A 12866-nucleotide genomic window follows, 5' to 3' on the forward strand; every position below is an offset into this window, starting at 1 on the left:
TTTTTTTTTTTTTTTAGTAGAGATGGGATTTGGCCATGTTGGCCAGGCTGGTCGCAAACTCCTGACCTCAGGTGATTTCCCCCACCACAGCCTCCCCAAGTGATGGGATGACAAGCATGAGCCGCTGCACCTGCCACTACTCTGGCTGTGATGGTCCTGATCAGCTCCCAAATGTCTCAGGTTACACGCAATCACTCGTCTATCACTGAGACTTTAATTGCAGCTACCCATGGAATTTTGAGCACTTTATTTTTCCCATAATTACTTTTGGAAAATACAGCAGAGCACATCTGCCTTCTGGGCAGTGTACACTATTTTATTAAAATGTAATCCAAATTCTAGTTTCACTATTATAGTATCAGTGTCCAAAGGAGTAAGTCAGCATGCATGCTCCCAGGACAATCCCACACTGCTCTGCGCTGGTGCCTCATGCACCTGGTGGCACTTCCACCTGCTGTCGGCCTCTAGGAGGCAGGCCAAGCTTTGGTCATTTTGGCCAAAGGTGGATGAATACCATTGTGTGGCCATGGCCACCAGGGAATCACTTCCCAAGTGAGACATTTGACAGTTAAGTCACACAGGCTACCAGCCTCGGGGTTCAACGGTCAAAGTGTCAAGAGTTTTAGAATTCTCCCCCATGGTTTTACTGGTGTGTATCTGGGGAATGCTGGAGGCTGGATGGCTACTACACCTTCTTCCCAGACCCCCTGCTCCAATGTCAAAGCACAAGATTGACTGAGGCCCTAAAAGTGAAGTTTTAATAGTACTATTAGGTTGACTTTCACTAAGTTTCCAATTGTACAACCACAAGAGCAAAACCTTGGGGCTCCCCAAGTCAGAACACGGGCTTTAGGATTAGCCTGGGCTAGGATCAGAGTCCTGGCCCCACACACAAGAGCCAGAGACCTGGGCACAGTCCCAGCCTTTCCAGGATGCTGAGCCTTCTCTAGAGGAAAATGAGGTCAAGGTCGCACTGTTGATATTAAATAAGATCCACAAGTAAAGAACCTAATATGATGCTTGGTACTCAGCAACCAAGTTTGTGTTCTTACACTGGCTTGGAGATGTAGTAAAACCGAGATTAAGCAGGACGCAATAAGGCGGCATTCATTCACAAGGCAGGCATTTCTTAAGGGCCTGCCACATGCAGAGACCTAGGCTGGGTGACAGTGAAAAGGCAGAGAGCACAGCAGGTGAGGGCCCAGCTTCCTGAGCCCCAGTGCTAGTGGGGGCCACTGACACTGCCTGGCTCACAATACAAGACGGACACAATGAACACAAATCGAGCCAATACCAAGGTTCGGGCAAATGTCTAAGACTCATGTCTAAACATGTAACTGATTCATCAGCGGTTTTGCCCAATCCAAAACAATATGGTCCATAGGTTTTAATTTAAATAAAATCCACCCAGGCATCGGTAAGAAGCAACAATTAAACACACACACAAAGGACTGTGCATTCCATCCAATCTGCAGAGACAGAGCTTAGAAATAAATGCTCGGTAATTTCTCCAAACCTCAACTTCTGAGGATGCTTTTAAAAAACCATTTCCACAAGTTAAATGTTATTCATCTTCTCACACAGACAAGTTAAAACAAAGTTTTGGTAGGTATGGGTTTAGCCAAAAGAGGGAGTTCTGGGCCCCCACATTCCTCTGTAGGACTGCACCGCACAGAAGCCAGTCACCAGCCAGCCGGCTGATGCTCTGCGAGGGGAGACCCTGCCTGGGATGAGGCTAAGCTGGCCTGTCAAGATAAGAACAACAATCAAAACCCCAACTAGAGAGCGAAGATACCAACCACTGTTTAAACTCGAGGCCTTCGTGAGCATAAAAACCACATCATCAACTCCCCAGGCAGGTCCTAGGCCCCAGAAAGAGCAGGAAGGCAGCCCTGTCTTTCCACAACTCACACTGCAGGCAGGGAGGCGGAAGTGAAAAGAATGGCTGCCAGTATTCATCATTTAATTTGAATACTGGGCTCACCGCACCTATTACACACTGGACACACTGCAGAGTACTCGGGACATGTGGGGAAGTGAATTCAGTCTGAGGGAGGAGGTGTACATGCAAACTGAGTAGATGCAATACAGCGAGAGATCACTGAGAATGGTTTTCACCCAGCTAACAAACCCCCAGAGCCCCAAGGACCCCAGTGCCAGAACAGTATGTAGTCCCCTCCAAGGCTGCCTGAAATAAATCCCACAAAATACCAACAGACACCCCAGTACAACAAACACCCTCATAGCAAGAACCACCTGCCCCTTCCACTTACTTCCCGGTCAAGCCTTGCCTTCCTAGGACTTGGATCCGTGAAGCTCAGGCACCTCCCCGATGCTCTGAGCCCCAACTTCCACGCTCCCTCTACTCAAGGGCTCCTGCACTGAGCTGTCAGGTAACTGGAGCACAGAGCACTAAACGCAGGCCTCCCTCCTGAAGGATACAGTCTCCTGGTGTCTCAAAAGACACAGATTCATGGCAATGGTTGCCTTTCTTTCCAACAGGGCAAAAAGGAGAGAAGACACAGGGCCTGGGGTGGACTCCCCAGGATCATGCAGGCCACTCACCGTGGGTGATATTTAACTCGTTGCCAATGGCTAAGCTCCAGACTTTGCCTCTCACACTTGGAGGGATTCCCTGCCACCATAAATCTCGAACTTTTCTAGAGCACCACCTGGACAAAAATGGAAGCAAGAGTTGGAGTTTGTTCTACACAGACATTTGTCTACCTGCGTGCCTAGCCCCGAACCACCAAGAGCTGGGATGCACCGTTGTTAGCAGGCACAGCCTCCGCCCTCAGAAAGCTTAGAGTTTAGGACTCTGTAAAGATCAAATCAACAATCTCCTTCTGCTGGGCAGCTGCCGTGGCAGGTATGAAAGAGCACAGCACAGCATGGGACGCCACACACTGGAGGCCCAGGCACACTCTGGAGCCAAATTCTGAATGACCTGAGCACATGAAGGATGGGAAGGACTTTCTGAGCAGAAAACACAGGAAAAAGCAATGGCCTGGCCTCCTACGGGAACAGCACATAGCTGAGAGTGGGTGAGGAGTGCCAGGCGGCACTGCGGCAGCACTGGAGACAGAAGCAGACCCCAGCAGAGTCAGCAGACGGCTGCCGCACCACCCATACGGGCCCAGCGCCCAGATGTGAGCTGGCACGCTCTAACTGCAGAGAAGAACTGCTGACTCAGAACATTCTGGACTGTACAGAGTCCTTCAGCTCTGCTGGGACAAGGAACACACACTGCCAACAGCCTGGGCAAACCAGGCCCACGTGGTGCCTCTGAACGCAGCATCGTGGGGAGCACAGGCGTGAAGCTGCAGAAAGCAGGCTGCATCCTAACTCCATTCTTACCTGCAGAATCTGGACAAATCATCTGTCCTCTCTAAACCTACACCATCCTCTCGAAAGTCAAGATGATGAAACCTACACCCAAGGGCTACTGTTAGGGTGAAGTGAGATAAAGTACAAAAGCACCCAGAACAGTGCCAGGCAGCGTCTGTGTGCAGTCAACGGGAGCTGCTGCGGGTCTGTATGCAATGCATTCAGACCACATCCAACCCAGAGCCCTGCAGGATGGACCAGAGTGGTCTCCCTCGGTGGGAGCAGTAAGCATTCTGAGAACCTCTGTTCTTGTTACTAGATCCCCTGTGAGAACAGGTATAAAGCATTTCCTGACAGCATCAACCCTTTTGAGGACACTGCCTTAAAAAGCATGCTCTGAGCATATTTTCCTAGCGGAGACCCTGAGAAGGGCCGTGTGACCCCTGCAGTGCTGACATGTGGGATGAGTAGAAGAGAAGCCGGCATCCAAGCTCCCCAAATGCCTCTGTGCGCAGCCCTGGGACTTCCGCCTGCACACCGGCCCCCACCGTTCTGAACACAAGAATAAAAACAAGACCCACAGCTGCCCCTCAGATGTAAAGAGGGCAGCAGCTGCCAGACTCTGCCAGGTGCACTCTAATGGACACTGGGGTCACTATCCTCAAAGAGAGGAAGACAGAGGCCTAAACAGACAGCTGTGTGCACAGAGAACCACAGGGCCCTAGAGCCAGGGTAAGTGCAGCAAAGTCTTCCCTGAGCTTTGGAGAGCACACAGGAGTTAGCCGGCTGAGGAGGTACAGGATAAGAGCATTCTGGGCACAGGGCCTGGAACATGCGAGGCCCCAGGTTTAAAAGCAGCAATGCCTATGGGGGGCTCCCTAGGGAGAGGGCTCTGTCCAAGCGGAGGAGAGGCATCCGAGGGTGAGGCTGCCGAGGAAGGAAGGCCACCTCACTAAGGGTATTGCCCGCTAAGTTAAGGGTTCAAACTGTGTACTGAGAGTCACAGGAAGTTACTGAAATTCTAGGTTAAGGGAGGTGACACCAACTCATGCTTTAGAAGCTGGCTCAGGAGATGAGAAGAAGGTGAACTGGAAGGGAGGAGAAGAGATTATCACAGTCTCCAAGCAAGGGATGGCACGGGCTGAGCCAGGGTAGAGGGAAGGAAGATGACGCAACTTCAACTAGCTGCATCCAGGGTGTCACTGCTGGCTATAATGACTACGGCTGTGGCCCACAGATTCTAGACAGAAATGCTTTGCAGTTCAGCCGCACCCAGAGCCATGTCTTACATTGTTTCCCAGTTGGGTAAGATCTCATTATTCCAGGTGAGCACAGCATTTCCAATGCTTTCCTCGACTCTACATCTTTCTTCCAGCTGCTTCTTCCTCCGCTGGGCTTCTTTCAGCTCTAGAAATCACAATTTAGAAAAACAACAATCTACTAACTGATATGGACCATTTCCAGGCAAGGTGATTTTCCTGTCACACTGCAAACACACCAGGAAAACGGCCCTGAAGCAGAGCGAGCATCAGCTCCAGTGCTCACTTTGCACCAGATGGACTCCAGAAGGGTCAGGCGTTATCCACCCTTTAGTAAGCTTGCAAAGTATAACATCTACACAGGAAAGTACACAAAGAAGAATATGATTCAGTCGACCAGGCGCAGTGGCTCACGCCTGTAATCCCAGCACTTTGGGAAGCCAAGAAGGGTGGGTCACCTGAGGTCAGGAGTTCGAGACCAGCCTGGCCAAAGTGGTGAAATCCCATCTCTACTAAAAATGCAAACATTAGTTGGGTGTGATGGCAGGGGCCTGTAGTCCCAGCTACTTGGGAGGCTGAGGTAAGAGACCTGCTTGAACCCAGGTGACAGAGGTTGCAGTGAGGCGAGATAGCACCATTGCACTTCAGCCTGGGCAACAGAGTGAGACTCTGTCTGAAAAAAAAAAAAAAAAGAAAAAAAAGAACATGATTCAGTTACTACAAAACAGAAAAATCCCGGAAACTATTATCCTGATCAAAACAAACGAACATTACTAGAAGCCCCTCCTGTGCTCCCAGCCCTATCCCCTTCCAGATGCAGGCTCCATGCTGACTCTAACAGCTCGAACATCACTGGTTTTTTTTTTTTTTTTTTTTTTGACATCTTCTTCTGTCACCCAGGGTGCGGTGCAGTGACACAATCTTGGCTCACTGAAACCTCCGCCTCCCAGGTTCAAGTGATTCTCCTGCCTCAGCCTCCTGAGTAGCTGAGATTACAGGCACCCACCACCATGCCCAGGGAATTTTTGTATTTTTAGTATAGATGGGGTTTTATCATGTTGGTCAGGCTGGTCTCAAACCCCTGACCGCCTGCCTTGGCCTCCCAAAGTACTGGGATTACAGGTGTGAGCCACCATGCCCAGCCTTGAGCATTACTCTTAATCTACAAATAGCAACTCTGAGAAATACCATGCATTTAGTTTACATACACTCTTTTTGCGTGTGGTCAAATTTACCATTTTAACTATACAGCTCAGTGGCATTAAGAACATTCCTACTGCACAACCACACCACCGTCCATCACCAGAACTTTCTCATTGGCCCAAATGAAACTGTCCCCATCAAACACTAACTCCCCACTCCCTGTCTCCCCAGCCCCTGGCACCCACCATTCAACTCTCTGTGAGATGGACTGCTCTAGGGGCCTCACAGAGGTGGATCACACATCATTTGTCCTGTTTGGACTGACTGGTTTCACTTAGGGTATCTTCGAGATTCCTTCATGTGGCCGCATGTGCCAGAATTTCCTTCCTTTTTAAGGCCAAATATTATTCCACTGTACATATACACCACATTGTTATATATGTTTATTTATTTATTTATTTTTTGAGACAGAGTCTTGCTCTGTCGCCCAGGCTGGAGTGCAGTGGCATGATCTCAGTTCACTGCAACCTCCACCTCCCGGGTTCAAGAGATTCTGCCGCCTCAGCCGCCTGAGTAGTTGGGACTACAGGCATGCCCCACCACACCTGGCTAATTTTTTATTTTTAGTAGAGACAGGGTTTCTCCATGTTGGTCAGGCTGGTCTCGAATTCCCGACCTCAGGTGATCCACCCTCCTTGGCCTCCCAAAGTGCCGTGATTACAGGCGTGAGCCACCGTGCCTGGTCTTTTTTATTTTTATTTTTAGAAAGGCAGACTGCCACATGCAGTGCCTCATTTGGATGTGTCTGGAGTCTTGGAAGCCTGACAACTGTACATTCTCCTACGAATGGAGCCTGTTTGGAGGCTCCAGCAGCAGAGTGCAGCTACTCATATACCCTGACTGAAGACCAGTCCTCTGTCGGGGATGGTCATTCTCTTTGACCAAACACACAGCTTCAGGAGGGACGCACATGGAGTGCCAGTGGGGAAGGGGACACTGGGCTAGCTAGCAGATCAGCCAAATCAACCCTGGTGATCAATGGAGTGACAGATATGACAGCCAAATTGCCCTCACATCCATGTCATATATTTTTAAAATCTCCTAGAAAAAGAGTTTAAGTGTTGCAAGGAATTTTATCAAAACATCTTCTTGGAAATTTAAAAAACAACCCAGAGAGGGAAAGAAATGTACATATCATTGATGGCTGAAACTTTCTGTAGTCTGGTATTTCTATCTTACACAGTCGCCTTTCTCACGTCAGTTCAAAGTGCTTTTCTCTTGAATAAAGCTACCAGGAATGGAGAGTAACCTTCCATGAGAGACACAGGCGCCCCGCTCCAAAGCCTGGGGCTTTACAGCCCACACGGGACAGCCTCTGGGGGCTTCTGGGATGAGAGAGGCCTCCTTGGGAGGCTCCCAGCAAATCCTGCGGTCTCACCGCTTCTCCTCTCTGCCTGCCTCAACATTCCCGAGTCCCTGTGGCCCACCCATGCCACCCTGCGGCCCCGTTTTCACTTGTGGGGGCCTTCCACTTGTATTTTTTTTTTTTTTTTGGAAGACTACAAATTTCAATGACTGAAGTTCAGGTTCTATGACTCTAAATAGTAAAAAGAAAATAACCAGAAAGACACAAATCCTGTGCTGCCCGATCTAACCCAGCAAGTGTGAACCCCATTACCTCGCTTTTTGGCCTGAACCACCATTTCTTCATACTGCTGTCTGTGCTTCTGAGCTTCTTCAGCTGGTTTTGCTGGGAGATTTCTTGATAGGAAAGAAACGAGTTTTCACCATTATAAATACCACATAAAAGTCTTTGAGAAAAAAACCTGAAACATAATTTCCTAAAACATAGAAAGCTCAAACACTAAAAACTCATTTTTTAAAGATTACACAGTTCTTTCACAAGCTTTTATAATACTTTCTTACAAAAACAAGTTCACTACAAAACAAATGAATGGGCTAGGCACGGTGGCTCACGCCTGCGATCCCAGCACTTTGGGAGGCTGAGGCGTGCGTATCACGAGGTCAGGAGATCAAGACCATCCTGACCAACACAGTGAAACCCTGTCTCTACTAAAAAATAAAAAAATTAGCCAGGCATGGTGGCACGTGCCTTTGGTCCCAGCTACTCGGGAGGCTGAGGCAGGAGAATCGCTTGAACCCAGAAGGCAGAGGTTGCAGTGAGCCAAGATCACGCCACTGCACTCCAGCCTGGGCAACAGAGTGAGACTCCGTCTCCAAAGAAAAAGAAAAAAAGAAAAAAAAATGAATGATAAAGATTAGCAGGAAGAAAATAACAACTATCCACAACTGCAACAGTAATAAACAATCTTTTGGTATATTTTCACCCCACACTCCAAAGAAACTTTGATTTGACTGCAATACCCTAGTAACTGTCAACACTTAATTCTTGAAGCAGAGCGCTCTAACAGCATTTGTTACATGTATGTATGACGACATTTCCTGACCAGATTTTTAAAGTGAACAGATTTTGTACTAGCTACACGGTTCATTTGTCTTTTTACATATACACAGATGTGCACCTTAGTTCTAAGCACCTTGGTATACCTTCAAAACCCATTTAAAAAATGCAATTCGTGCTCTCTTTCAGAAGTGTGCTTGTGACTGTACTGGCACTAGGGTAAAGGAAGGGCAGGAGTGTCTGGCTGCCTGTGTCCCTCACACAACAGGATCCACATTCACTGGGACATTTTAAACAACCATCACTTGCTGCAGGACAGTCTGCCAGTTCACCTGTCAGAGCATGAAAACGACTGGTCTTCACAGGGCAGTCTTCTCCTGATGGCCTCTAACTTTCCAGTCCTCCATTTCTCTCCCCAACACAAATTTTCAAGGATAAGAATTAACAGTAGAAGACACCCTGCTTCTTTTTTTTTTTTTTTTTTTGAGATGGAGTTTTGCTCTTGCTGCCTAGGCTGGAGTGGATCTCGGTTCACCACAACCTCTGCCTCCCAGTTCAAGTGATTCTCCTGCCTCAGCCTCCGGAGTAGCTGGGATTACAGGCGCCCGCCACCACACCTGGCTATTTTTTGTATTTTTAGTAGAGACAGGGCTTCACCATGTTGGCCAGGCTGGTCTCGAACTCCAGACCTCAAGTGATCCACCCGCCTCGGCCTCCCAAAGTGCTAGGATTTCAGGCGTAAGCCACTGCGCCCAGCCGACAACTTATTTTTAAATGCTAAAGTAAAAAAGAAAAATCACCTAAATGGAAAATCCTGGTCAAAACTTCTATGCTACAGGACAGTTTTCCGAACTGGTCATTTACTATCATTACAGAACACACGTTAATATAGGGAATAAGAAGTAATTCTGGCTTACTCGTCTTCCCTTTCTGAACCTAGTTCTTCTCTAACAAAAAGGTGCTTAGCAAGTTGTACTTATTTCCTAAAGCAAACACTCTACAGAGATTCTTAAACTCACGCTGGTCTGTCCTCGAGGATGAGTGCGGTGGTGGAAAGTGGTTCAAAGTCAAGATTCTTCCTCACATTCTGCTTTGGAGAGGGTGGCTTGCTAGGTCTTCCAGCCTTGTCTTCATATTCCTAGGACAAAGAAACCAGGATGACTCCAGGTCCATTCAGATAGAATGAAGTCCTCAGAACGCAAGAAAGTTGTTCTGTCATGAAACTCTTTTAAGCCAATTTCGAGGACAATTCACCGAAAATCTTTCCTGCTATTCAGAAGGAAAAGCCACTGACTAAAGGGGTCTTTTTGGAGATGGAGTCCCGCTCTGTCGCCCAGGCTGGAGTGCAGTGGCGTGATCTTGGCTCACTGCAATCTCCACCTCCTCGGTTCAAGCGATTCTCCTGCTTCGGCCTCCCAAGTAGCTGGGATCAGAGGTGCCCACCACAACGGCTGGCTAATTTTTTGTATTTTTAGTACAGATGGGTTTTCACCATGTTGGCCAGGCTACTCTTGAACTCCTGACCTCAGGTGATCCACCTGCTTTAGCCTCCCAAATTGGTGGGATTACAGGCGTGAGCCACTGCGCCCAACCTAAAGGGGTCTTAGAGTTCCAAAGTGAGACCACTGCTTTATGACATGACTGTGCGCTTCCCTCGTTGGTAGGGAAATAATAAAGGATCTCATCATCAAACGCTACCTCAGGTCTCCTGTCTCCTGGGTAAGAGGCATGTTTTCTGTCTTCTGGACACTGTAAATTTTAACTGATTATTATCATGGCCACTGGGAAGCCACCACTGCAAATTGTTATGTAAATAGTTTTGCCATGCCCTGGAAATCTAAGAGCAGCCTCCACACCACTGGGTCACCGGTTCACCCACGCACTGCAACCACAAGAGCTCAGTCACACCTGGTGACCCACATTCCAAACGCCCAGCCAGAACTCAGGAGAGCCGAACAAGTTGATGCTTCTGAAATAACGTGTGGGTACTTCGCTCTGTGCAAAATCAAAACCACAATCATTTAAGATGATTATAGAAAATTAACAAGATATTACAGACAAGGCTCTCAGGACTGCCCCTGAAGGGAAGATAATCTCATTGAGAAGACAGGACAAAGAAAGGTAGCGTTAACCTAAGATTTCATGTTTGTCATGAGGTGGTAAGAAATTGCTAAATGAATTTCAGGCACACTAGCTGTCAAGAGGGGTGTTACTGGTGAAATTATGCGGCAAGCAATTACTCTCTTAGCCAGAAAGGCCTCTAAAATGTAGAAAGAAATAGATTATTTCCTCAAAATACACAGGCTATAAGAAGGATGTGCACCAAGCAGCAGTTGGGAGGGGCAGTTTCTGTACACCTGAATGTACATGGTCACATGTCTTAACACTGTCTACTGTGGCTTAACATGGTTTCATTACAATTCTAAAATTACTTCCAGTTACCAGAAACTGAAAACACAGACTCATTCCTTGCTGGATTCAAGCGTCTGAGCATCTACATTGTACGGGGTACACAGCCATGACCTAACACGGCGCTGGCCCTCATGAAGCTTGAAGTCTAGCACCTGAATGTCAAAGTCACCAATTTCATAGGAAATCAGCCAAAAGCTGTGTGTGAAGATTCTGAGGCATGCTGCATTTTAACAAGAATTAGTAACACATACCCCATGAGGTGCTACTTATCTGCTGAGCCTGGTCTGGTGAACTGTATACCAAGGCCAGAGATGTTGGGCCCAAAATCAGCCGTGGCAGGATGTGGATGCCCATTTCCGTCGGCTTCTGTGTGCTCTGTGCGTGTGGACTCATTTTGTCTTCACAGCAATCGGCTTGGTAAGTGTCACCCCTTTTACAGACAGCGTAACTGAGGTTCAAAGTGAAGTGACTTGCCTGAAGCATACAGCCAGCAAGGCTGGGCCTGCAGGACTCCTCCCAGTCTGCCGCCTTGAGCAGGCCCAACATCATCTGTGAATACACTCAAACCCACAAGTGTGCAGTTTTAGAGGGGAAAGCCTGAGTCCTACACGGCTTAGGTGTGGCCTCTGCAGCCAAACAGCTCTGGAAGCAAATTCAGATCCACCAACCACCCGCTATGACCTTGGGCAAGGTACTCACTTCAAATCCCTAAGACTTCTTTCCACATCTGCAAAATGGGAAGCCCCGCCTGCCCCACCCCATGAGGGCAGATGGAAGGAATGAGGCGACGTCACAGCCTCTGGTGCACAGGGACTGCTGGAGAAGGGCAGCCCTTGTTACTCTGCACCACTAGCTTTCTCTCCCCTCAGACCTGAAAACACGGAAAAGGCAGAAAACCATGCTCTAGTGCCAAAGAACAATCCAGGAGCCCTGCCAAGTTGCCAACAGCACAGATACAAAAAGTAGGAGTAAAAGGAAGTAAAAGCCTTGAGTCATGACCAGAAACGTCAGATCGCTTCAGTCAGAGCTTCTTACTATTACCAACAGCAACAAACAGCAGCAGCAGCTGACGCTAACAAGCCCAGCACTTTCGAGTGCTCTACACGCGCACACTGGTTTAACTCCATCTCCCTCCACACCAGCCCCCCAAAGGGGCTACCCCACCCCCAGACCACGCTGGGCTAACTCCATCTCCCTCCACACCAGCCCCCCAAAGGGGCTACCCCACCCCAGACCAAGCCAACAAGTACTGCACAAGGACACGCTGTACCTCAACAGCGCAAAGCTGTGGCTGTGGTCAGATGGCCCAACAAAGGTTCAAGAAAAAAAAGCAGGGATGCAGTACCTGAGGCAGGCACGGTTTTCTGCCTTTTCCAGTGGTTTCAGGTCTGAGGAGAAGAAAAAGCAAGTGCCACAGACCAACAAAGGCTGCCGTTTCTCCAGCACTCCCTGTGCGCTAAAGGCATGTGGGGACCCAGAGGTGTCCGTGACTCGCCCAGCGGGCAAGCGAGGAAGCTGGGTCACAGGCCACGCGCTGGGGTTCTGCAGCCACATTCCTCATCACAGAATTCACACAAGCCTCTCGCAGGCATGCATCAGAAATAATCCATCATTCAGATTCAATCTCAGTAGTTTTCACAACCATGACCGAAACCTCACACACTGAACTAAGTGCACAGATTAGCAAAGATGTAGGGTCAGATGCTTACGTTTTAATCACAGACCAAGATGTGATTAAAATAACAAAGTGATAGAGGGGGCCTGGCCTGCTCATACTTGAAATCCCAGGCAAAGCCCTTTCCAAAACATCAGGCAGCCTTTTAGAAGAGAAACGGCATTGGAAATGGTGACAGGTCCTGCTCTAGACCCGGTTCTCCCAGGGCAACCTGGAAGTGACAACAGTAAGCTCACTGTCCAGACCAGACAAACCAACTTTAGAAACAAGAAAGAGGACTGTTCACTCCCAGGATCCCGGAGGGGAAGAAACAGCACCTGGAGAAGGAACCCTCAGTCGTGGATTATCAGCCCTAGGGTCGGGCTGGCAAGGGCTAAGGCTCTGGAAATAAAACCAGAGTTCTAAGTACTGGCTTGGGTGAGTCATCTTGTCTCTCAGCCTGTTCTCGGCTATAAAACAGTAGCAACTGTACAGACCACTCTGGTGGTCAAATGAGAGAACACATGTAAAATGGCTGGCCACTCACTCCCTCAAGTGCCAAGCCCTTTCTGGGTGCCAGGCAAGTACTGCTGTGGTCCACCTCGGTCCAACTTATCATTCCCAAGCTCCGTCTCCGCGTGGGACCAAG

At 48.6% G+C, this 12866-nt stretch overlaps 1 protein-coding gene across 3 annotated transcripts in view; it reads right to left on the reverse strand.

Annotated features, from left to right (window-relative positions):
• The window catches only part of TBC1D14 (TBC1 domain family member 14), a 120493-nt gene that overhangs the window by 28122 nt on the left and 79505 nt on the right, over nucleotides 1-12866 (reverse strand). For all 3 annotated transcript variants that reach the window (XM_017853400.1, XM_017853399.1, XM_017853401.1), the window contains 4 exons: nucleotides 9171-9289; nucleotides 7408-7490; nucleotides 4617-4734; nucleotides 2566-2672 (listed from right to left, as the gene is read on the reverse strand). In XM_017853400.1, coding sequence (XP_017708889.1) covers nucleotides 2566-2672; nucleotides 4617-4734; nucleotides 7408-7490; nucleotides 9171-9289 — 427 coding nt within the window. The remainder of the gene's footprint in view (nucleotides 1-2565; nucleotides 2673-4616; nucleotides 4735-7407; nucleotides 7491-9170; nucleotides 9290-12866) is intronic.

This window comes from Rhinopithecus bieti, unplaced genomic scaffold (assembly GCF_001698545.2).
Source record: "Rhinopithecus bieti isolate Rb0 unplaced genomic scaffold, ASM169854v2 scaffold_35903, whole genome shotgun sequence".
NCBI classification, from domain to species: Eukaryota; Metazoa; Chordata; class Mammalia; order Primates; family Cercopithecidae; genus Rhinopithecus; species Rhinopithecus bieti.